The sequence below is a fragment of the Vicugna pacos genome, chromosome 6, assembly GCF_048564905.1.
Source record: "Vicugna pacos chromosome 6, VicPac4, whole genome shotgun sequence".
In the NCBI taxonomy this organism is placed as follows: Eukaryota; Metazoa; Chordata; class Mammalia; order Artiodactyla; family Camelidae; genus Vicugna; species Vicugna pacos.
The window spans coordinates 72,037,513-72,063,362 of NC_132992.1; the positions used below are offsets into that span (position 1 = coordinate 72,037,513).

General features: G+C 38.0%; 1 protein-coding gene across 11 annotated transcripts in view; it reads left to right on the forward strand.

Moving 5' to 3' along the window:
• TTLL5 (tubulin tyrosine ligase like 5) overlaps nucleotides 1–25,850 on the forward strand; it is a 255,265-nt gene that overhangs the window by 3,901 nt on the left and 225,514 nt on the right. For all 11 annotated transcript variants that reach the window (XM_072963457.1, XM_072963451.1, XM_072963454.1 and 8 more), the window contains exons 3-7: nucleotides 1,578–1,684; nucleotides 11,509–11,591; nucleotides 12,865–12,971; nucleotides 16,578–16,708; nucleotides 22,762–22,844. In XM_072963457.1, coding sequence (XP_072819558.1) covers nucleotides 1,578–1,684; nucleotides 11,509–11,591; nucleotides 12,865–12,971; nucleotides 16,578–16,708; nucleotides 22,762–22,844 — 511 coding nt within the window. The remainder of the gene's footprint in view (nucleotides 1–1,577; nucleotides 1,685–11,508; nucleotides 11,592–12,864; nucleotides 12,972–16,577; nucleotides 16,709–22,761; nucleotides 22,845–25,850) is intronic.

Sequence of the window (25,850 nt, forward strand, 5' to 3'; positions counted from 1 at the left end):
AATATAGGTGTAATTCCATCCCCCCACCCCAATCCAAATTCATGGACTTTTTGCTCCTCTTCCTTTTAAACTCCTAGTGTTGAGTTTTGATTGTTAATGTTCCATCAACTCATGTCTATCAGATACTTGTTCTATACATTAGGAATCTTAAATCAATCTTGTTCATACTTGGAGCAACATGCTTACATTTTTAAAGGTTTGGAAGTTAGAAGGTCTTAAACCATCTAAGGATGTTGACTTGACCCAAAGATGTGTATCCATGGACATCTGCTAGATCTGCTCAGATCCCTAGGCTGTATTAAAGTATTAATGCTCTCCAGTCATAGGTATTAGAGCCAGACATTGTCTTGGCATCCTTGTTTTGCATGGCATTATTACAAATAGTAAATGTGAAGGGGCTCTTTTTCTATGTTTTGCTTGGAGATTCCAAATACAAATTTATACTTAGATGTGGAAATTTTCATAACGAAGATTTGATGTATGGTTTCTTTAGTCACTTAAAAATGTTAACTTTAATTCCAGTCATAAAAGGGGCATTGTATCAGTTAAAAAGATCATCAACTAATGAGAGCTACAGGAGTTCAGAGAAGGAAGGCATCACTGTGGGCTGGAGGAGCTGGGGAAAGCTCCATGGAGGTGGTGAGATGCGCTGGGCTTTAAAGAGTAGGAGTAAATGAACTGAGGGAAGTGGGGAAGGCATTTCTAGCAGGGACATTGATATGAACAAGGGATAGAGGCTTTGAGTTATGTAGGCTGGATCCCAGGAGTGAATAATATATATTCCTCATGAAATTGCTTCTTAAAAGCCAAAACGTTCTTAAGCTCTCAATAAAGTGAACCATAAAACTGGTCTACTTTGGTAATTAATTATCCAAATTCTTTGTTCTTTCATGCCTGTAAAGCATAATTTCTTAACATATACCGGTTTCTGGTATGAATGAAAATGTAGCATCCCAATTTTCAGTTTCCTAATCATTTTGAATCTTTTCCCTTTAGCGACACCTAGTGGGAGGATGCTTTTAATAACAATGTAGCATCTGCCTTACGTGTTTTTTAGTTGACCTTACTGAATTAATGATTTGTCTGCTGCCTCTTTTCTCTTTTTATAAGTTGTAAATGAGATGATTCTGTCAGGGATTTGGCTTTCTATAGATCGTATGGTGAAGGCCTTGGCTCTTCTCAGCTCTGTATCTGTTTATTATGTTCCTGATTATTGCCAAGCATTTTTAACTTTTAGCAATAATCCATTCTAAGTGCTAAGGCACAGTGGTGCCAGCTTGCAGCAAGAGCTAGGTTGACAAGGAACTTTGGATAGTTTCCAAAGTGTCTAAGATTTTATAGTTTAGAATCCGTCCCTGCTTCAGCCAATCAGGGCCCATCCCTAGAACAGGGATGGAGTTAATCTTAAACAGACCCCATGACAAAGAATGGGAGATGAATGGTTTCCCATAGGACATTTGGGATACTTGTTCCAGAAGGAAGGAAAAGTTACTAAGCAACAGACCACAGTGATCTGCTTCAGTTGTTAATTCAAATTTTGAGCTGTAAATTAATAAAGCCTTTTGTTACGGTTGTAGGGATCATCCATGTATCATGTGGACTGGAGGCTGCAGGAGAATTCCAGTTTTGGTATTCCATGCTGAGGCTATTCTGACAAAGGACAACAATATTCGAATAATTGGAGGTAGGTCTGACCTCCCCCACAGAGGGCAGGGCTGGGCATGGCCTTAATAACACCTTCTTGCAGAAATTGATACTACATTTAGATAGAGAAACGGACTCGATCATGAGAAAATTCTGTGGAATATTTTTATACATGAAAGGATTATCTGTGATTTCTTAAATTGTGTTCTGCATATTCAATTGTTTTCCCTCTTTTTTTTTTTAGAATTATGTGTACATGTGTTTATTGTTTTGGTTTTTTTCCCCAATTTTATTGAGATATAATTGACATACAGCACTGTACAAGTTTAAGGTGTACGACGTAATGATTTAACTTACATACATCATGAAATGATTGTCACAAGTTTAGTGATACTGTTTTTCGTAATTGTGGTAAAATGCACATAACCAAATTGACTGTTTTCACCATTTTAGAGTATACAGCTCAGTGGCATTTAGTACATTCATAGTATTGTGCACCCATCACCACTATCTAGTTCCAGAACATCTTCATCATCCTCAAAGTGAACCCTGTACCCATTAAGCAGTCACTCCCATTCTCCTTTATCCCAGCTCCTGGCAATCACTATTCTACTGTCTATCTCTGTGGCTTTGTCTAATCTAGATATTTCATATAAATGGATTCATACAACATGTAGCCTTTTTTGTCTGGCTTCTTTCAATTAGCATAATGTTTTCAAGGTTCACTCATGTTGTAGCATGTATCAGTACTTCATGCCTTTTTTTTATGGCTATTTCCCATTGTATGGATATACTACATTTTGTTTATCCATTCATCAGTTAATGGATGGTTGTTTCTACCTTTTGTCTGTTATAAATAGTGCTGCTGTCAACATTCATGTATAAGTTTTTGTTTGAACACCTGTTTTCAATTCTATTGGGTATATGCCTAGGAATGGAATTGCTAGGTCATATAGTAATTCTTTGTTTAACTTATTAAGGAACTACCAAAGGATTTTCCATAGTGACTGCACAATTTTACATTCCCACCAGCAATATATGTGAATTTCAGTTTCTCCACATCCACACTAACATTCGTTATTTTCTGTTTTTTAGAATATACCAATGGATGAGAAGTGGTATCTTATTGTGGTTATGATTTGCATTTCCCTAATGATTAATGACATTGAGCTTTCATGTGCTTCTTGGCCATTTGTGTATCTTCTTTGGAGAAATGTCTATCAAGATGTTTGCCTATTTTTTTGATTGAGTTGCTTGTCTTTTTGTTGATTTGTGAGAGTTCTTTACACATTCTGGATACTAGACTCTTAGCAGAAAAATGATTTACAAATATTTTTTCCTTTTCTGTGGTTTGTCTTTTCACTCCCTTGATAGTGTTCTTTCATGAGGAAAAGTTTTTCATTTTGATAATGTTCAATTTATTTTTTCTTTCGTTGCTTATGCTTTTTGTGTCGTATCTAAGAAACCATTTCCTAATCCAAAGCCATGACCCCTATGCTTTCTTCTAAGAGATTTATAGTTTAAGTTCTTATATTTTGAGCCAAATGATCTTTGATCGTTTTTTTTATACAGTGTGAGGAAAGGGTCCACCTTCATTCTTTCACATGTGGATATCCAGTTGCTCCAGCGTTAGTTGGAGAGACTATTTTTTCCCTATTGAATAATCTTGGCACTATTGTTGAAAATCAGTCAACCATAGATGTATAGGTTTATTTCTGTACTCTTAATATTCCAGCAATGTGTACACTTATTCTTATACCAGTGCTATATTATATTGATTACTGTACCTTTGTGCTGAGATTTGAAATTTGGAAATGTGATTCCTCTAACTTTGTTTTTCTTTTTCAAGATTTTCTTGCTATTCAGTGTCCTTTGCAATTCCATTTGAATTTTAGGGTCAGCTTTTTCATTTCTGCAAAAAAGACTGTTGAGATTTTGGTAGGGAGTGTAGTGAATCTGTAAATTGCTTTTGGATTGCCATCTTAGTGTTAAGTCTTCCAGTCCATGAACATGGGATGTCTTTCCATTTATTTAGGTCTTCTTTAGTTTCTTTAGCAATGTTTTATAGTTTTTAGTGTGCAAGTCTTGTAGCTCCTTGTTTAACTTTATTCCTAAATATTTTATTCTTTTTGATGCTATTATAAATGAAATTGTTTTCTCAGTTTCATTTTTGGGTTGTTCATTGTCAATGTATAGATTTTTGTATATCAATCTTGTATCCTGAACCTTGCTGAACTCATTTATTAGCTCTAACAGTTTGTGTTGGTGTGTGTATTCTTTAGGATTATCTCTGTGTAAGATCATGTCATCAGCAAATTGAGATTTTACTTCTTTCCAACCTGGATGCCTTTATTTCTTTTTTCTGCCTAATTGCTCTGGCTCGAACTTCCAGTACAAAGTTGAATAGAAGTGGTGAAAGTGGGGCTCTTTGTCTTGTCCCTGTTCTTAGGGGGAAATCTTTCAGTCTTTCACCATTCAGTATGATGTTAGCTGTTGGTTTTTCATAAATGCCCTTTATCATATTGAGGAAGTTCCCTTCTGTTTTTGTTGTTGTTGTTGTTGTTATTGTTGTTGTGGAGTGTTTTTTATCATGCAACAGTGTTGGATTTTGTCAAGTGCTTTATCTACATCAGTTGAGATGATTGTATGTCTTTTTGTTCTTTCTTATTATTTATGTGGTATATTTACATTGATTGACTGGTTGACTTTTGTATGTTGAACTACCCTTGCATTCCTGAGGTAAATCTCACTTGGTCATGGTATATAATCCTTTTAATATGTTGCTGGATTTGGTTTGCTAGTATTTTGTTGAGAATATTTGTTCCTATATTCATAAGGGATATTGTTTTATAGTTTTCTTTTGATGCCTTAGCCTGGCTTTGATATTAGGGTAATGCTGGTCTCATAGAATGAGTGCTTTCCTCCTTTTTGGAAAAGTTTGAGAAGGATTGGCATAGTTCTTTGAATGTTTGATAGAATTCACTAGTGAAGTATCTAGTCCTGATCTTTTCTTTGTTGGAAGGTTTTTGACTGTTGGTTCAACCTCTACTTGTCCATTCTATTTTTTATTTCTCATTGAGTCAGTTTTGTTACTTTATGTGTTTCTAGGTTTTTGTCCATTTTATTTAGTTTATGTAATTTTGTTGGCATGTAATTATTCATAGTATTCTTTTATAATTCTTTTTATTTCTGTAATAAAGTAGTAATATCCACACCTTCATTTCTGATTTTAGTAATTTGAATCTTTTCTCTTTTGTCTTAGTCAGTCTAGCTAAAGGTTTGTCAATTTAGATGATCATTTTATAAAGCCAACTTTTTATTTTGTTTATTTTCTTTATTGTTTTTCTATTCTCAATTTAATTTATCTACATTCGTCTTTGATTTTAAGGAGTACTCTGAGTCTTGGTGTTAGCCTGTAGCTGTCTTCAAATTTTACACTCTATGGATCCAAACTGTTGTGTGATACAGTGGAAAGAGTCTATATGTGGGTTCTCAGCCATTAGTTCAAATTTCAGCTTTGACATTTACTAGCTGTCAATCTTGTGTAATCTTTTAAACTCTCTTAGTTCATTTCATTTTTAGTAAAATGGAGATAATAGCTACCTTACAGGCATTGTGAGAATTAAATGAGATCACTTAATGTTTGACACATAGTAGACACTCAAAACTTATGCTTACTCTACTTATTGAACAGGATCTGCTGTACTTTAAAATGACTTTAAGGTCTGTCCTTGCCCCATAATAACCCAGGAGTTCACAGGACAGTAAGCACCTGCTTCTGGGATTTGAATTCTCCTCCCTCCCCAAGGGTCATGGTATTCTAATCCTCTCAGCAAGTTGCTAGGTTACCACTTAAAGGGACATGGTTCATTCATGTTCTCTGAAACCTGAGTAACAGCGTATTTGCTAACATTTGCTGAGAAACTCCCTCTAAGTATGATTAGAGTCAAAACATCAAAGGTGGGTGAAAACAACAAAGGAAATAATCCCCCCCAAACATACTTCTTTTGGTTTGCTTGTCACATAAATGAATCCAAGTATTCTATGGCAGTAGGCAGATCTTCTTTTTAAGAACACTTGACATTTCTTGGAAATTAGCATCGATCAATGTAAAGCCATTATTCAAGCAGTCACTATTTTCTAGAACCTATAAGTCTTTGAATTTTTTTCCTTTGCACATTCCTGTGATTAAAGAAAAAGCAACTAACCTTTTTTCTCAAACTCTGTTTTTGAATATTCTGTATATTCCCAATTCCTTGAGGTTTAGTAATTTTCTTCACCTTCCTTTTTGAAAAGAACAGTTTGAATGAGTTTTGTTAGTTGCTGCCTCAGATTTCAGAATTGTTAAACATTTTGGTCTTTTTTTCCCTCTCTCTCTCTTAAATAGCTGACATAGATCTGCTCAGATCATAATCCTGCGTTAAATCCCCTTGAGAAGTATATCTGGGGCATTAGTTATCTTCTGTTGATCTTAGAATGTTAGATTCTAACCTTGTTTTTTCTGTTATCTGTTCAATGTTTCATTGAATTCACTGTTAGTATTTTTGATACATGAGATTATATATGCTTTATTTGTGAAATATTCATGGAATATGCTTTTTCTTACTATATCCATTTTTTTCCAAAATTATATGTACCTTGAACATGAAAATGGGATTGCTTATTAAAGACAACAGAGATATTTGCAGTTTAAAGTAATCTTTTCCTAGAATGAAGTATCATTTTACAATTTGCCTATGAGTATATCTGTTTCATAAATTTGCATTTGTATAGACTAGCACTGTCCAACAGAAATATATGAACTATACATGTAATTTTTCAATAGCTTTATTTAAAAAAGTATAGAAATAGGTAACACTAATTTTAATAATATAATTTATTTAATCCCAAATATCATATCCACATTTACTCAGTATAAAAAAATTGCAAAAATATTTTGCATCCAGTGTATATTTTATACTTTTAGTACATCTTTATATGATACAGAATTTTCATTGAAAGTATTTGGTCTCTATTTAGAAGTATTTAGATTTCATAAATGTTATAGTTGAAGAAGTAAATTCCTATGCTCAAGTTGTTCCAAACAAGTTTTCCAATAACTGAATAAGTATCAGTTTTAAATTTTAGATTTATTTAAGTTAAATAAAATGAAAAATTCAGTTCCTCTGCCCCACTAGTCACATTTCAAGTGCCCAGTAGTTACATGTGGCTTAGTGAGTACCATATCCAAAAGTGCTGGTAAAGACCTAATTTTCTGACAGTAAGGCAAAGCCACACTGTCTTACCATTGAAGGGGTTATTCTTGTATTCTAAAAGTCAAAAACACGAGTTTTATCTTAATTCTAGTTTCCCATGCTACTTTTGACCAAACTCTTTGGGCATTTCATACTCCCTAGATGCTTCTGTGTTGACAGATGATTGGTCCCTTGTTTGTCTTTGCTCCACTGCAGTCAGTCCTGGAACTTGCCAGGGGTCCTAGCTTTTCAGGTTGTCTCCTGGGATGCACGTGAGTGGTTGGAGAGGAGGAAATTCTACAGTCTTATGGTGGAATTGACACGATGCGTGTTCAGAGGCTCAGATGTTGGAAGTTTGGCAGTTTACCTAGCGGGACCATGCCCTGCCTCTTATTTTATATGGATGAAAACATGGCCAACCAAGGCTGTCGGTCTTGGGCAGTTGTACAAGTTCAGTTTATAGTTGCAATTCTCCACTTGTCTCTTGCTAGGGAAGGGGAGCCCAAGCTTACTTTCAAAAGAATCCCCCAAATCTAGATTTTTATGTGAATTCTTCCAATTTTAAAAGGTTAGCAACTAATTCAATTTTATACTGAAAACGCCATGAGGAATGGACAGGCTATATAGGTTGGATTTGGCTCCTAGGTTACCAGTTTATAACTTCTCATCTAATGTGTACTGGTAAAGCATTATTGGACATTGGGCTGTTGAACACAGAACATGAATGTGAGTTAAAATCTTCAGCAGTCACTGTTGCTTTATATCACTCCACCCTGTCTCTCTTGAACTCCCGTTTTGGAACATATTCAGTGTGCTTGAGTTGGGTTAGAGTTAGTTGGTATGGATTAGTAGTAGATGGTCACTGCTTACTGCTTACATACCGTGAGAATCAGGTCTGCCACTGAGCACGGTGATAACTTTTTCTTCTGTATTAGGACAAGTAGGAGAAAGAGTATTAATAGCATTTTTATTTTTAAATTTGGTATAAAGCGTATGATTTACTATGTAAGATACTACATATTAATAGCTGTTTTACTATGTGTTTACTTTTTAACTATATGAAAAATTTTTCTATGTGTCTGAGCTTTCTTGTATTCTAAAAGCTTTACATATATTAACTGAGTGCTTTCAACTACCTTTGTTACTAACCCCATTTTATAGGTGAGGAAACTGAACATAGTGAAATTAAATAAATAATTCAAGACAGCAGGCAGGAAGGAGTAGAGCCAGGATTTGGACCCTGGCAGTTCAGCTCCAAAGACATGCCCTTTGTCTTACCTCCCCTGTCCTCCCCTGGTCCCCATATAATGATTCTCTAGTTTTCCACACACTTTACCTATCGCCTTCCCTGTGGCCTGGCACTGTGGGGCTAGCACTGCAGAACAGACACAGAATCAGCGCAGTCCTGGTCCCAGCAGTCAATGAGGCTTTGGCTTTTGTGCAAAAATGGAGATGTCATTGATCACAGTTGTCGTAATAAAAAGACCTGGTTTTCTTTCATTTTTCTGAGCATTTTATTTAAAAAAATTAAAAACCACCCAACAAGTTGTAAGAATAGTACAATGAATGCATGTGTACTATTTCCCTAGTTTCACCAATTATTAACATTTTTCCATGTTTGTTTCTCCCTCTCTTTTTCTTTCTGAACCATTTGAAAATTAGTTCAAATACTTCCCACCTAAATACTTTTTTCAACACGTTTATCCTAAGAACAAGGGCATCCTTGTTCTTTTTGCAGGAATATCACTTAGTGAAGTCATGGCCTTCTCTGTGTATCCTATTAGGAAGCATATCATGTCCATTATATTGCATTACTGGTGATGGCAAGTTTGATCATTTGGTTAAAATAGTGTTTACCAGATTGCTTCATTGTAAAGATACCTATCTCCTTTGTTACAAGCATTCTCTGGAGTGTTATTTTCAGAATTGTGAATGTTCTGTTCCCCAGTAGTCTTTGCCCTGATAGTGTCCATTGATTCTTGTCTGAATCACTTACTCTTACAGTTTTTGTAGAATGGTGATTTTCTATTTCTATTTTTCCTTCTACATTTATTAGCTGGCTTTTCAGTAAAGAAGAGCTTTCTCTTCTGTGTTTGGCAGAATAATGGTCCCCCAAAGATGTCCACCTCTTAATCCCCAGAACCTGTGAAAATGTTCCTGACTTAGCAAGGGGGAATTGAGGTCGTAGATGGAATTAAGGTTGCTAATCAGCTAACCCTTAAGATAAGGAGATTCTTCAGCTGGGCCTAGTGTAATTACAAGAGTCCTTTAAAGTAGAAGAAGGAAACAGAACAAGAGTCAGACTGATGCAACTTGAGAAGGACTAGACCTGCCATTGCTGGCTTTGAAGATAGAGGAAAGGGACTGCCAGCTGGAGAATGGGGGCGGCCTCTAGAAGGTGGAAAAGGAAAGGAAATGGACCCAACCCAGAGCCTCTAGAAAGGAACACAGCCCTGCCGATGGCTTGATGACACTTATATTGAATTTCTGACCAAGAAAACCAGTGCACCTTCTCACCTTCTTATCAGTGTGGATTCATGGGTTGTTTTCTTTTTATAAGTGAATTATAATCTGTTTATGTCACTATTGATTTTTATATTCAAATTGCCTCAAATTTGGCCTTAGGGAGCACCCCTTCAAGATCCTTGTATGTGTTCTCATGTCACATGAGCACTGTCCTCTTTTTTGGAATAGTTAAGATATTCCATGCTTGTACTTTCTCTCCCCAACATGGAATCAGAACACAAATTCCTTTTTTTCAATCTTTTAAAAATTTCTTGTGATCATGTATCTCTAAAGATTGAATATGTGTCCTGGATTGAGCTATATTACCATCTTAATGAATATATAATTGGGCAGAACAATATGAGTAAATTACAATTTTTATAAATAATGAACATAAAAGTAAATAAAAATTGGAAATCCATTCTTAATAGTATGAATTGAGCATTTACAAAATTAATTGGTTCATTTATCCATGGTTGAATATTATCATTGCTAGAGTAAGACACAGAGTTCAGCTAATTTCTCTTCTTCTTGATTGTTTTTATAGAGGTAAGCACTAGAAAACCTTAGAACACAAATTCTTGAGCAGTGCACTGTGTTGCTGCTGAGGTTATACATTGCATCCAAGTGAACACACCTGACTCTGGACTGTTTTTCTTATAATGAGTATTGGAAAGTCAACATAATAGTGATTGAGCACTGGGAAAGCCATGTAACTGGGCTTTAAAAGTTTGCCACAAGAATGAGAAGTATGGAGTGTCTGGCCTTGTCATTCTAATCCTCCTGTGTCTGCTTGGCATGGTGTTCCTGTCAGGGCTGGACAAGTAGCAGGAAGGATTTGTGAATATTTTCACATACATTTATAAAAAGAGATGCTTATGTTTAACTGTAGAGGCTGAATTTTGTTCTAGGGTCTGTCTATAAGTTTCTGTATTATACTCCTTCAGAAATTGTTCAGTATGTAGTCCTTTTTAAAAATTATTCTGAGAATTCTTAGTGAACAATTTGTAGAGATGCATAGAAAGAAATTGAATTTAATGGGCTAGAGTAAATATTAGTCTTCGGGATATATAGAAACCTCACATGATTATAGACTTTCTTCTTAGACAGAGGTCACAAGCACAGCCTGCTCTTAGGGCCCTGGCAGGAGATAAGAATGAATGAAGCAGGCCGGGTGGGGACGGTGCTGAACTGGACAGCGCAGCCCTGTCCTGAAGGGAGCACTCGCACTTCTCCGGTTGACTCTTGCTTTGCCAGACAGAGAGCCCAGGGTTGCCAGAATTTTCAAAACAAGCCCAGAAATCTAGATTTTTATGTGAATTCCTCCAATTTCAAAAGGCTAACAATTAATTCAATTTTATTTTTAAAGTACAATGAGAAATAAACCATGTTTGCAGATTGGTTTTTGGCCCTTGTGTCTCAGTTTGTAACCTCTGGTCTAAGATATGCTGGTAACCAGCATTATTGCACATGAGGGCTATCTAGAACAGGGTTTCTTAACATGTTTGATGCAGTGGGTCTTGTTGGCAGTATGGAGAAGCCTATGCATCTCTTGTCAGACTAATGTTTTTAAAGTGTATTTTAAAAATACATAAGACTGCAAAGAAATTGTATTGAAATATACTTATCAAAATATTTTTTAAAAAATCAAATTTGAGATATATATGCTTTTTTTTATTACTGCATTAAATAGTATGATCTAGTGGTGAGTCTGTTAACTGCCATAATTTTTAAATACTGTGAGAATAAGTGATTTTTTGAGGTAACTGTAAACAACTTTAAAATAATATTCAAATACTTGATACCTACTGGTGGCAAGGTCATAGGCACTGCTAAAACTATTCTGCTTTGTTGCCTACATTTCTAATTGAAGGTAGTGTTACATTTCAGCTAGAAATTAGTGAAAATAAAGATGTCATTTTTTCCCCTATCCATGATTAATGACACCTAGTGAATCTCAGGTTAAGAACCCTTGGTCCAAAGTTATCCTCAACCTACTTGTAATAGGATAAGGATAGCAGTATAATGTTATTGAGTATAATTAAGCCAGCCACCATCTACAGTTTATTTCTTTCTCCACAGTTAACTTTCTGGTTACTGAACTTGCTTCTGTGTTTTTCTTTAGAACGTTATCATTTATCTTACAAGATTGTACGAACAGACAGTCGCCTGGTACGCAGCATTCTGACAGCCCATGGATTTCATGAAGTAAGTTCATTTTCACTACCTTACTTGATCTGCTCAAAAGCTGAAAATCCTAGCCACCTAATTGACTATCAGTTAATAGGGCCAACTCTGGAAAGTACATGGGACCACTGCTTAGTGATGACAGAACTTGAATTGAATTTCTGAGTGGCTTTATCAGTTTATCTTTGAAGTACATGGAAAACGTTTCTGCAAGATTATTTTATTTTTGGACAAAATTTTTTTTCTGCTTGCTATATTTTTAGGCATGGGCTAGAGGCAGAGTTGCCCATAAGGAATTGTCTGGTACCCAATTAAAGCTCTTTGATTGCAAGCAACAGAAACAGACTCTGCCTAACTTAAACCGAAAAGGATTTGTAGGAAAGATGTACACAGCATGGCTAGCAGAATCAGAGGAAAATCTGAAAAAGGAGGCCTTTGGAAGAAGAGAGACATCATGGAAGGAGAGAGACATCAATAGTCCCAGGGATCTGGGAACAGAAGTCTTCAGGACCATCTCTATTGCTGTAGAAGTGAATCGACTCCATTCACTGTCCTTGTGCCTTTCTCTGCCCAAGAATCATATTCTGGAGTTAGAATAACTGGCCTAGCTTGGGTCAAGGGTCTACTCCTTGGGGGAGGGGCAGGTGATTGACAGGTCTTCTAATACCAAGGAGTCTATTATTCCCAAAGAAAAGTAGGAAGATTGGGATGTTGACATCAAAAGGGACAGGCAAAAGTTCTGGACAGACTTCCACTGTAGATATTTTGAGACAGTTGATAAAAGTCTGGTTACTAGCTCCTTATCCTAGATTGAGGTATGAAGTAGACATTTTGAAGAAGTTCTGGTACCAGTTTATGTCCTGCCTTGTTGCTCTTTTATCTCCAGGGATTAACATGATACCTGTCACATCAGAGGCAGAGAATCCAGCATTTTTGAATGAATGGGCAAATGAATTCTAATGAATTAATGAGTGAATTCTAAGTTGGTTTTATACTATAAGGTTTTAGATCTGATCATCACTTTATACCCAGCATCTACAAGGATATAACGACAGTTTAAGAAGGATTTTTGGGTTGGGTCTTCATCTCATACTTTGATATGCAAGAATATTAAGAGACATCATGGACTTCTATAAAAAGGTTAATTTATTCTACCTTTTGCGTATAGTATTTGTCCAGCTGGGCTGCCCCTATGAATGCACTGTCGATGAAAAATCTCTCTGGCTTTTCCTTCCATCATTCTTCCAGGGGCTATCTCTGATGTTTTTTATCTTGTATTTTTATCTGCCCTTAGGTTCACCCAAGCAGCACTGACTATAACCTAATGTGGACAGGATCCCATCTGAAGCCCTTCTTACTTCGCACCCTCTCTGAAGCACAAAAGGTTAATCACTTTCCCAGGTAATGCTCTTGTAGCTACTTTGCTCCACGTAAAGGTACCTGACATTGAGGCAGGTAGCCAGCAGAGGTAATTAATGTTCTTTAAAACAAAAAAGTCTGTGATATAGGGCAGCAGTCTACAAATCAAACTGAAGTGTTCACATCCCTGGACATATCTTAAGACTTTGTAAGGACTCTGTAGGCATGGATGGTTTTAAAGGACACTGCTTCTGGGATGCAAATCCCATAGATCTCTTTTCTAGAATTGAGCTGCTTGTGAACCCTTCATGTGGATAAGTTCTCCCTTCTTACCTCCTTTTTCTTAGTTACTGTTTTTCCCCTTTATAAAAGAATGGCTCACCTAGAATTGTAATATGATGCATTGTCCTGGGGTGTAAACATTTCCAGTGTTCCAAACAAAGGAACAAAAATATTGGTGTTTAATTCTAGTAATAACATAACATATTCTTTTGCATGATAATGATTTCCATTTCTTTACTTTTAACAGAATTAAAGGAGGACATAATCAGGTTGCCAGCTGAGAGATCATTCAATATAAATTTTAATGATAGGTCATCTTGTGACTTCTGACATATAGTTAGAATGGAATTCAAGGAATTGAGTGTCATTGCTATATTAAACTCCTTCCAGTCCCACTGGTTAATGTCAGCCTAGAGAGACAATATTGTCTAGTGACTAGAAGCACACGCTCTGTAGCCAGCTTACCTGGGCCCAGATCACAGCTCCACTGACTGACCTTGGGCAAGTGACTTTTCTGAGCATCAGCCTCCTCATTGGTAAAAAGAAGTTACTAATGACACACACTTCGTAGGACTGTGGTGAGGATTTAATGTATCAACATCTAAAGTGCTTAGAGCAGTGCACTCTTGCCACATAGTAAACACTGTATAAATGTTAGCTGTTATTTTTGTGAACAAAGTTTCTCCATATTTTTATCTGTGAAAAAGAAAATAGGGATATAATCGATACTGAACCCTACTTCATTCTAGCAGTAAGTAATGTTTAACCATGGAGAGATGTATGACCTGCTGGAGAAGAGGGCAGCTAATCTCGTCTGTCTAATGAAGAGATGCACAAATCCAATAAAATTTTTATTATTTAGTCAGTGGTTATGTCACATTTTATTTCTAGGACTTATGCCCCAGTTACTCACTCATGCTAACAAGTTATTTTCAGTCACCTCATTTCTTTTCTTCTCCTTTTCATGAGATGAAAGTTCTTTCTTGGTTATTCAATTCTACTGTCTTAGTACTCAGTCAATGTGTATAAATACCCAGCCTATACTATCTCTAATGTCAAATAATTTCTTCATAATTTTAGGTAAATGTATGTTTTGAGTCTTTATTACAATTTCCGGATTTATTTTATGTCTGAGCTTCATTGGTAGAGAATAATTGAAACCTTATTTTCTTCCTTAATGCCTGGAAGATGTGGATTTGGTTTCCAAATGTGTGACTGGATGCTTGAAGTGAATCAGATGCAACTATTTTAAATAGGTATTCAAACAGTCTTAAAATAGCCCACAGTAGAGTCTGCATTCCTAATTCATGTCAGTAGTATACTATTTATTTCAACAGCTTTTGAACTACTCCTGTAGGTATATGGAAATTCCATCTCAATTTGTACTCAGACAATAGTAATAACCTCTAGCCTGTATTTTCTTCACTTCTCTTTGAATGTGTTGTACATGAATGTTTGAGGACATTAACATTCCATTATCTAAATGCAGTATACGTTGGCTTCTGCTACTATATATTTTTGTTTTCAGTCCAAAGACTTCTAATTCACATGCAAGAGGAATTCAAACACTTAAAATGTTTCCAATATTTTTGTGAACTCTTTTTAATGTACTTTTATAATTTTAAATAATTTTACTTTTAGAAAAGTTGCAAAAATATAATATAGAGAGTTCCTATGTATCCTTTACCCAATTTTCCTAATGTTAACATTAGTTATAACCATAGTATAATGATCAAAGTGGAGAAGTTAACATTACTATAATATAAATTTTAATCAAAATTTATAATATTTATATTTCGATGAATTGTGTACTATCTTTTTACAATGATAATCAGTTCAATATATGTGACATACGGCCTTGTGATCACAGGAAATTAAAAAATATTATAAGTAATTAATATACATATTTTTGTTGTAGAGAAGATATAATATAAAAGACTTGCAAGCATTAAGTATGTTCTGTTAGGCTGAGCTGTTCTTTGGATGAAATGGTATGGAAGAAGTGAAAACAAGGGTGAATGGGGAGATAACGTCTGGGTGGGAGTCTAAGGGAGGCTTCTGAGGGAGCTGGGAATGTTCTGTGCTCAGTGGTGGTCACACAGGTGACCAAAATTCGTGATACTCTGCATTTGTGACTTGGATACCTTTCTGTATATATATTACCTTCAGTAAAAAGTATAGTATTTTAAAAAGTGAGAAATTTACTGACAAAAAGTCACTTTTCTTTCACAGTACTTAAAAAATATACAGTGAGTAGTGAATCCTAATGTTATTTAGGTTCCCTTGAATATACCTAAAAGGAGAGTGTTACAGTTTTATTTAAAAATAATATTTGCTGTTCATTGGATCCTTTGGAACAATTTAAATTTATGATGAAAAAATCTTGATAACTAAAAGGATGCATTGTTTTCCAAAATTTGTATTGGGAGTACAAAGTGAAAAAGTTTGGAGACGACTAATATTGGATATCTGTAGGCGGATGAGTTGTTCTTCTTATCTTCTACTTCAGTATTTCTAATTCCTTAATGATAAGCATCATTGAGGGTACTTTTAAAATATATATATTCATGGGTCTTAAAGTATATAATATATATTATTATATTATATATTATCATATATAATATAGTAATGTAAAATATAAAAGGTATATTTAAAAAGCACCTTCTAGGTGCTTAATCTTTCTAGGTAAATATATACCTAGAAAGCTGTTTATTTTAGAAGCAATGAGGTGATTTAAATCTGAGAAGTTTGGAAATTACTGCTCTAGGCTAAATTAGTGTTACAGTGTGGTCTCTGGACCATCTGTACCAAAACCACCTGGGGTACATGTTTAAAATGCAGAATCTTAGACTTCATACCAGGATTTTGAGAGCTGAGACCCTGGAACATCCATTTTTTGAAAAGAAACTATATAGGTGATTCTTATGTACACTAAAATTTGAGGCCGTCTGCTCTACATGTGAAGAAGACGATGGGTAAGAAAGAAGTGATGATAATACCTAGATTTGGCAAAGCAACCTTTGGTTTTAGGAAATCATAGTAAAATTTTTGAACTGAGGAACAGCTAGAATTCATTTCTAATAGTTGCAGCAAAGATTCTTAGATGATTTTTAAGTAGTGCAACAAACCACAGACTCAGGAATCCAGTCGAGGCTAAATGAAGTGCCTGTTGGTAATTTGCTAGATTCCACTCCCTGATAGGTAGCAATTATTGCCCTAATTTTAAGGTGATCATTTCCTTGACAAAGTGATAGATTTGGGATATAATACTATCCTCAGTAACTGCTCTAAAACTGAGCTATGAACTCTGTAGCATGTGATGACACAGAAAAAGCTCTGAAATGGAGATGCTTTTATGAATTTTAGGTCGTATGAACTAACCCGGAAGGACCGACTGTACAAAAATATCATTCGAATGCAGCATACACATGGATTCAAGGCTTTTCACATCCTCCCTCAGACCTTCCTGCTGCCAGCTGAGTACGCGGAATTCTGTAGTAAGTGCTTGACTCCTGATGCCCCATCCTCAGCAACTGAACTGGGGGAAGGTTTACTCCAGGGGCTGCCTCAAGTCCAGAACCAATCAGGGCTTTTCAAATCCTTTAAGAAGTTTTTTCTTTAGTAAAACAGCTGCAGAGGTAACTTCAAAATCATTTTTATTCTGAATGTGTGCTTATATGTTTGCTCTTGGTAAGCTTGCCAGTAACATTTATGTAAGGAGACATTGGTGCCACATCAGTGTGCTCCTGTCTAATACAGAAAGTCTCTTCTTCATTGACAACAGTTAGTGCCCAGGTAAGGATGTATATACTTCTGCATGTGAACTACGTATGCACCCTTTTTGGTGTCTCTTTTCCTGTTGCCATTTAAGGAATATTCCTGTCACCTCGATTTCTGAACTTGTGTGATACATGTTCTTTGGGCTGCAAGTATCACAAATCTTTTGGTGTTAGAGTTTGGAGGTACCAGTCAGCCACACTCTCTCTTCTTGGTGTTCAGATTAATTAAAAACTACACATGGGCGCCAAATAGGCATGTGAATGTCAGCTGTATTGCTGGTAAAGCTAGATGGGGACACAAGGCCTGCATCCAAGTCTCAATGTGCTTTTTATTTCTTTTGTCTTGATGTGAGCTTACCTCCGCAGGTCCAAGCAGAGGAGATGGGCTATTTCCCCAGGCTTTCAGACCCTGCCTCAGTAGGCTTAGTGCACAGAAGAGGCACATGTACAGAGAAGGTGTGAGGCAGGCCTTTTGTGAGAGTCTAAATAGGAATAATAATAATAATAGCTAACGCTTAAAGAACACTGCTTTCTATTAGGCCCTCTCCAAGGGACGCCTTTACTCTGAGGTAGGGACTGTTCTTCCCAGTTTTACAGATGAGGAAACTAAGGTCCAGAGAGGCTAATGCACCTGGAGTATTGCCTGATAGGCACTTAATAAATGTTCAGTAATATTTCCTATTTGGGTTATGTTGAGATGTATTGTTTCATAATAAAAGTGAAAAATTATGCAATTAACCAACATGGCAGCATAAACATTTAAAAGTTGAAAGCATTCCTGTTATGAACTCCTCCTGCTGGTGAATCCCTAATGAGAAATTAAAGTCCAGGCTGATTCCCTATTAAACGCTAAAGGAATATGAAGTTGAAAATGCTCTTTCTCCTCTCTGCTCTTACTCTGTGGTTCTTCCCCGCCCTTTGGAGGCAGGTTGAGGGCTGGAGATGTTCATTCAGAAGACTGCATCGAGTTAGACTTCCTCCATCCATTCACGTCTGATGTGTCTTTCAGTACAATTGCTTCTTCATCATACTGTTCAAACTCTTACGTGTTCTACTCTTTAACAAAAATAAATTCAAAAGGCTGACAGAATACATAGAATTAGCACAACTGCGTCCTAGAGCCACCACATTTCGCTCCAGGGCAGTTTTTATAGACAAATGTTCTTCAGTCTCAAAACAAATTACTCATTGCCGTTACCACCCAAAGACCACAGCAGGGACTTACTGTGCGGTGGAGGAGGGACCAGGGAAGACATGATAGTAGGGAGGAATCTTCTTGATTTCAGTCCTGCCAGGATGCTAGTCATTCTTTGCCAGTTGTCCAGAGTCCATGATCTCCAAACTTATACCCACTGTTGAGAGATCAGCCTCAGAAAGTTGTGTTTCTGAGTTTACACATTAGGGGAGAAGCCTGCCTCTTCCTACCACTTCCTCTTTCAAAGAGACATTCCTCTTCTTCATAAAGTCTGTTTTAAGTTCTCTTTTCTTTTGCTATCCACCTAACATAACTTGGAAATTCCCCTTTCTTCATGACTCTTGTGTTCTGACCCTCCAGGGCTTGCCTGAGTGTGGGCAGTAGGAGATTCCTGAGAAGGAAAGAGATGTGAACAGGCTGGCCTCTAGGAAAATAACTGTGAAATGAATTGGAGGGAGTAGGGGAAGAAACACAGTGGTTACTTTGAAGGTTACTGCCATAATGCAGGTAAGAAGTGCGGGTGGACTGAGCTAGGGAGCTGGAATGAAAGGAGGAGTGGAAAGAAGGGAAGAATAAACACGATTTACTAACTGACTGCAAGTAGGGAGGTGGGGGTCAAAGATCTGCAAAGGTGTGAGTCTGAGAAGCTGGAAGGATCATTAAGTCTAACTGGGGAGTGTAGCCAGGAATGAGAAGGAAGAGTGTTGAAGGGCCAGAGGATGTCACATTTTGGACTGGTGTGGATTTGATGGGCCTGCAAGCTTCCATGTAGTGATATTTTGTAGGCAGTTGTAAGGGCAGTTTTGAGTTCTGGCCAGAGGTGTAGATTTTGGAAGTTGCAGATATGGAGGTGGATGTAATTAGCAGGGGAGAGGAAAGAGAAAGAGAGGAAGCACAGAGAAATCAGAGGGGAGAGAGAACTCAAAGACATGAGCAAGGGAATGAAGTCCCAGAGGAAGCGGGAGGATTCCCTTAAGAGCCCAAGTAGAAGGGTGAGCTTTGGGAAGGAGGTGGGCACATCTCTCCCCTAAAGGGAGGGAAGGCAGAAGGCTAAGTGATGACCCAGATACAATTTTAGATGGAGAGGAAAGCAGGTCAGTGAGTTTATGTTACAGATTCCCAGCCTTCTGGGTGAGGAGGGTGATGACACGTACCAGGAATGAGGGGCCCAGGGCTGGGCCAGGGAGTTTGAGAGGGGCAGAGAGGCATGGGAATAGCCTGCAAAGGGCCTTTGAAAGGGTCCTGATAAAGACCAGACATGAGGATTGCCTGAAGACACTAGTGATACCAGCCAAGGTGGAGCTCTTGAATTTGTAGCTTTTAGTTCTAATAAGAGAAAACCTGAAATCCATCTCTGTAGAGATCTAGTCCAGAGACCAGCCACTGCCGTAAGAGGTGTGAAAGCCTGGATGCTACCAAACTGGTGCCAGTAATTTGGGTGTGAGGCTCGGAATACACAGACAGATCTTGCTAGACTCCTTGTGCCACTGTTGCTGGTTGCAGTATGTAGTGGAATTGGAGGTCTGTGACCCTGAAGAACCTGAGTCTCTTGCCAGCTCCAGCCACTTATATCCCTCCTCCCCCCAACCCTGACCCCCCGCAGTGGACAGCTTTCTAAGCAGGAAGAAGGAAACCAGAAGGAAGATAGGATGGTGCCAATACCAGAAAAGAAGAACTTTGTCCCCAATCCCCAGCAGATTTCTGTTTACATCTAATTGGCCAGAATTTTGTCCTCTGGCCATCTTTGTTGCAAGAGAGAAATAATTCTAAGGAATAAGCAAAACTTTGATGTCAGCTGGTTAATAGCAGATGACTAGATTTCAAAGCAATCAGTAAATTTATAGGATCATAATACTAGAATTAAGAGCGATCTCAGGAGTTCAGGCTAAACCCCTCATTTTGAAGATGAGACTGGATAAGTTAAGCAGATTGCCCATGGTAAAAACCAGAATTAGAACTCAGATCATTCTACTCCTAATTCAGTGCTCTTTCCATTAGATTGAACATGCTGCCACCATAGGACCTGGAAGGCACAAGAAAGAATTACGGACATCTTCATCATCCTAACAGGCTACTGAGCTCTTTGCCCTGCCTCTACCTCTAGTTTTTCTTGCTTCCTACCCACATTTTTATTAGCACCACGCTCTAACCAACTGAGCTAACCGGCCAGAATCCTACCTACATTTTTAGAACCTATGAAAGAAATCAGTCCTTGTGCTGAAATATAACAAATCAAGGAGAAAAGCCTAGCATCAAAGACAAATTTCTGATACTTAGAATTTCAAGATCATGATAAAAGTGAAACACCAGAAGAAGCAGAAACTTCTGATAAAGCTAGCTCACAAAGTAGGATTTATTAAATGTGTTAGATGGCAAAAGTTGCATTTAGCCAGATTTTCCCTGTTCTAAAAACGAGCATTTTCTGTATCTGCTTGTCACTGCAGACAGGTCTGGCCATTTTCTCTGGCCTTCCTGGAGCACCTGCACTTCCTCTTTGTGAGCTCAGTGTGTCTGTAATTACTTGCTCAGTGTCTACCTTTCTGCTAGTCTGATCTCCGTGAGGGCAGGGAGTGTCTCGTTCACTACTACGTGCCCCACACTAGCAAGCTGCTTGACACGGATTAGGTACTTAGAATATTGAATGAATGAAGTTTTAAAATTGTTGAATTTTTTTGTTTTGTTTTCTTTTATTATCCATAGCATCTTTTGTGCTCAGTCTGTCATACTCTTAGAATTTGGAGAAAATGGAAAAATATATAAAGTGTATACGTATACATATATTCAATGGCTTCACTTTATAGAGATGTAATTTGTCTTACATAACTGTCAATATGCCATCTATAGCAGGATTTTAAAATTATGTAAATTTTATTTTTTGAAAGGTAATATAGTCCCATGGTACAAAAACAAAACAAAACAATAGTCAGTGAAAAGCTTCTTTTCTCCTCTTTCCCTCAGTCATCCAGAGGTGATCAGTGTTACTAGTATATTTACATATCCTTCTAGAGATATTCTCTCTACTTGTATAACTTGAGTGTGTCTGTGAACAGATAGGAGCGTACAATACACATTTCCCTGAACTCTACTTTTTTTTTCCACTCAACAGCCTATCTTTGAACTCATTCCCTCTCTGTTCATGAATAGTGTGTCTCATTTTGTGTGTCTGCTTACTATTCCGTTAGGCAAGTGTCTGCAAACTACAACCCTGTGTCAGATCCAGTCCTCTGCTTTTTTATGTATATCCCATGGGCTAAAAATGGTTTTTACATTTTTAAATGGTTGAACAAAAATCCAGAGAAGAATAAAATTTTCATGGCATGTGGAAATCATACAAATTTCCGTGCCCATAAATCAAGTTTTTGAGGGGCACAGCCGTGTCCCTTCATTTACATATTGTTTATGGTGTCTTTCAAGCTACCACGGCAAAGTCGAATAGTTACAACAGAGATTGCATGGCATGCAAAGCCTAAGCTATTTATTATCTGGCTTTTTACCAAAAGTTTCCCACCCCCTCATATAGGTACAATATAGTGTATTAATTAATTTATGGATGTCTTTTGCTGTTACAATGCAGCATTGAATAATCTTATACAAAGAACCTTCCACATGTATGTAAGTAGGATTAGAGAGTACATTTCCAGAAGTGCAGTTGCTCACAGAGTTTTAAATCCTGTGTGGTACATCACATTTTTTCTAATTCTGTTAGGCTGCATCAAGGGAAAAAGCTGGGGAGGATGTGGGGGAGATCTGCTTTTTCTCCTAGAGAACGGTTTGTGGCACTGACCAAGTCAGGTTCCTGCAGGGAGGCCTTGGAGAGACAGTTTGGCTCCAATCAGAAGGAGAGTCCCTTGTCCCTGTTTCTCTCCCATGTCCCCTGACCTTCCCTAAGTGGAGGGCGGAGCCATCTACGAGCCTCTGGGCTCCTTGTGTGGGTTGTGTGGTTTCTCTTTCTATGATCCAAAGGAATTTAAAGTGTAACCCTGAATCTGGGAAAGGAACAAGAGTAAAGGGCACCTTTTAACTACATGCAAATTATTGTCCTACCTTTCCACTCACACATTGTTGATTTAAGGCAATTTTTTCTTACAACCTTAGAGAAATTGCTTAAGGAAAATTATCATATTAGGGGATCTGACTTTTGACTCGCGTTGTCACTGTCTGCAGTGTGAGCCTCTGGAGGTTCTTCAGTTAATAGAGGCTAGAATCTCAAAAGATTCATGGAGGTTGTTTGTGTCAGCAAGAGACTAATACCCAGATATTTGACCTACTGATATTTGCCCTACTGTGTTTTCATTCTCTCATTCAAGAGGGGAAATGGTGGAAGAAATACATTATATAATTTTGCTTTCTCTTCCTTCCTCCTCTTTCCTCTGTCTTTGTCTTTCTCTCTCTCTTTCTGTTTTCATTTTTTAGTACAGAAATACAGGTTATTTTACTGCTGTCCTTCACTTGGAAATTTGGAAAATTCTTTGGGTACCTGCCTAGATAACTGTTGTTGAAGTTTGAGGTAATAAACTCATGCCCTTTCTCTCTCTTTTTTTCTTTCTCCTTTTTTCTCTCTCAATGTTTTGAGCAGATTCATATTCAAAGGACCGGGGACCTTGGATAGTAAAACCAGTGGCCTCTTCTAGAGGGCGAGGCGTCTACCTGATCAACAATGTAAGTATGCAGTGGGCGACATAGGGCTTCTCTCTGTGTTAGTTCTTCCCTGCTTCACCCTTTGTCTTAGCTTCTAAATCTGCATTCAGAAGTGTGATTTGAGGGTAGGTATGAGTCTACTGTTCACCTTACTGGCAGTAACCTCCTCCCATGCCAACTGTTATTCTATGGCTAATAAATCACTTGATCAGATTTTGGGGGAGGGCAGCCTTTGGTATCAGCAGAAAAGAGGTATTTTTTCTGCTTTCAGTGTTCTGTCTTGTTAATTACTTAACACTGAGCATTAAGTGGTAGCACACATACTTCGTTCCTGTTGTGAGCAGACACATGACTCAAGGTCATCAAGGAAGTTAAACCTTAATTGGGAATGGCATCCTTGCTGCTGTGTCTGCTCCTTCCACTCTTCTTTCTTCTTCTTCCTCCTCATCCTCTTCTTTTTTCAGCAGTCACCAGTATGACTTCTTGATTCTTTGCAAAATCCGCATTCAAGTTGTTTTTCAGTTGAATACATATACAGAGTTAAAAAAAATAAAATCCCAACCCCAGTCTCACTCACTAGACTTAAAACAGTAGATAGTAACCTAATGTAGCTGATTGATGTTTCTTCTTTTCTCAGCTTCACGTTTTATTTCATAATTCTCAGTTTGATATTTTCTGCACTCATATCATCTCCTATCCCCCCTTCACATTCCTTTTCCAAGTTTGATTACTTTTTATTTTCATATTGTAAAGGTTTATAATTTTATACTCTCTTCAGTAATTATAATTCAGTTTCTCTGTTTTATTTGCAAGTTAAATAAAAATTTAAACTCAGTAGAAACTTTACAGATGGGAATTCTGAAATTGCACTAGTGTTTCAGTCTGGGTCTTTTTTCATTTTTCTTCCTTGACATTCAGTTGTCCCTTTAAACATAGAAGCTAGTATTTTTCTTTAGTTCAGGGAAAATCACCCATTTTTGGTCTCTGGAACTCCTTTTTGAAACACTCTGGGTCTTTTCTTCATGTCAACTTCTCTCTCATTTTAAATTCTCTGTCTCTTCCCATCTTTATCTTCTGAATCACCGGTTTGAGCTTTATCCATTTTGTTATTCTGGCTATCAGGATTTATAGAAGCTCTTATTTTCTGATTTGCCTTTTTATTTATTTTTTTGGTACCAGCCTGTTGTTGCTTGATGGATGCCATTTGCCTGCTGGTTTTTCTGAGGAAACGAACTGAAAGCTTTTTAAAGTTCTCTTCTGTTTCATGAGTTTTCTTGGGATCATCTTTTCTCCTCCACGGTTGGGTTTTCTCACTCTCCGTGACCTTAGGTGTTGAGTCATCCCTGTGAACAAAAGACCTGACTGACTGAGATTGACAGCTGGCCTGGGTTCCTCTACTGCTGTGTGGGACTGATTCCCTGATAGCTTCTCCCGGGACAGGAGACTGGCTGTGAGCTTTGTGCGAGGGCACAGCATGTTGACCGTCAGGCCGCACCTTAGGTGTTAGTGAGGAGCACGCCTCTGCCTTCCCTGTTGCCAAAACAGGGCAGGCCTCATTGTGAGTGTAGAGGAAGACTTTGGTGACTTCCCTTTGGGGCAGCGCTGCCTCTCTCCTCTTTCTCTCTTTGTGCCTTGGAGGGATACAGTGGCCTCAAGTTCCACTCTTCTGTCAGATCCCTGCACCCAAGCAAGGTGTCCTCCTGGAGTCATCCTTAGGTTGTGTCCGGAGGGCGGAGCTTTGGTTGTTGGAGAAGGCCCACCGGCCTCACCGTTTTGCATGCTGTTTGTTTCTTAATGATCTTGTCCCCCGGCTCACTCCTGCTCCTCGTGTTTGTTCATTGCCAGCTTAGAACTCCTCAGAGGCCTCCTTGGGAAGACCGCTCTCAGCTCTGATATTTTGGGCTGGGGCTTCCTCTGCTCTGTTTTCTTAACCTGTTCCCATCTACTGTCTATTGTTCAGGGTTTCCTTAAACCTCTGGTCTTTTGTTGGCTCCTTTAACTGTTTTCTAGCCTTGTTATCATTTCATTCTTTTTTTTGGTGGGGGGGAGTAATTAGGTTTGTTTGTTTGTTTGTTTGTTTTTAGAGGCAGTACTGGGGATTGAACCCAGGACCCTGTGCATACCAGGCATGTGCTCTACCACTTGAGCTATACCCTCTCCCTATTTAATTCTTTTAAAGTATCTTCTCTGTCCTAGCAGTGGGACCCGGAAAAGGTAGAGTAGGGGTAGATGTGTCATGTATGGGGTCATGTGGTCTGAGCTATTTCCTATATGTGCAGAAACGAACTTTCTGAGGGGTCTTTCACATTGGAAAATCCTTAAATTCAGTCTGGACTAAAAACTGTGCAGTAAACACTGATCGCCAGATCTTTTGTGCAGAAGAAACCCAGGATCTGGTTATGATACAGTAACAACTACCACCCCAGGCCCAGGCTGCAAGTCCCATTACCTGGCCCTGCATCACTCTGGAGGCCTCTTACCCTGGCTCTCTTGGGACAGGAGGCCTCAGTCACATGCCTGGGCTCTCTGTCTTCTTGTCTGTGTTCTGACCTTGGCCTGAAGGCTCCTGTCCAACAGCTTTTCCTTCAGCTCCATGCCAGGAGCGCCAGTGTTGTTTGAGTCTCATAGACGACACTCGTTTGGGTTTGGATTTTAGCTGCCAAATGGAATTGCTATTGAAAGTCAACTGTGGTGCAAGTTTGCCTTTTATTTTCTTAGACATGAGTCAAAAAGAATAGGATCATTCCCAGCTCATCTGGGACTTTTTTTTTCCTCTTGGAACGCTCTTTTGCCCCAGTGATTTGTTATTTTAAAACCGACATCATAAAGAATAGAAAAGTTAAACTTCCCTTGGTGGGGCTGAGAACCCTGTGCCCCAACTCTTCCCTGGATGCTGTGTCTCATAAAGGGGGTGACAAGTCTTGAGAGAATGCATTTGGCAGGCCCTCCTCCCTCCCACCTCTCTCTGGGCTGACTCCCTCGAGACCCCCTGCATAGATCAAAGTACTTGGCAGGACCCTCTGCCTG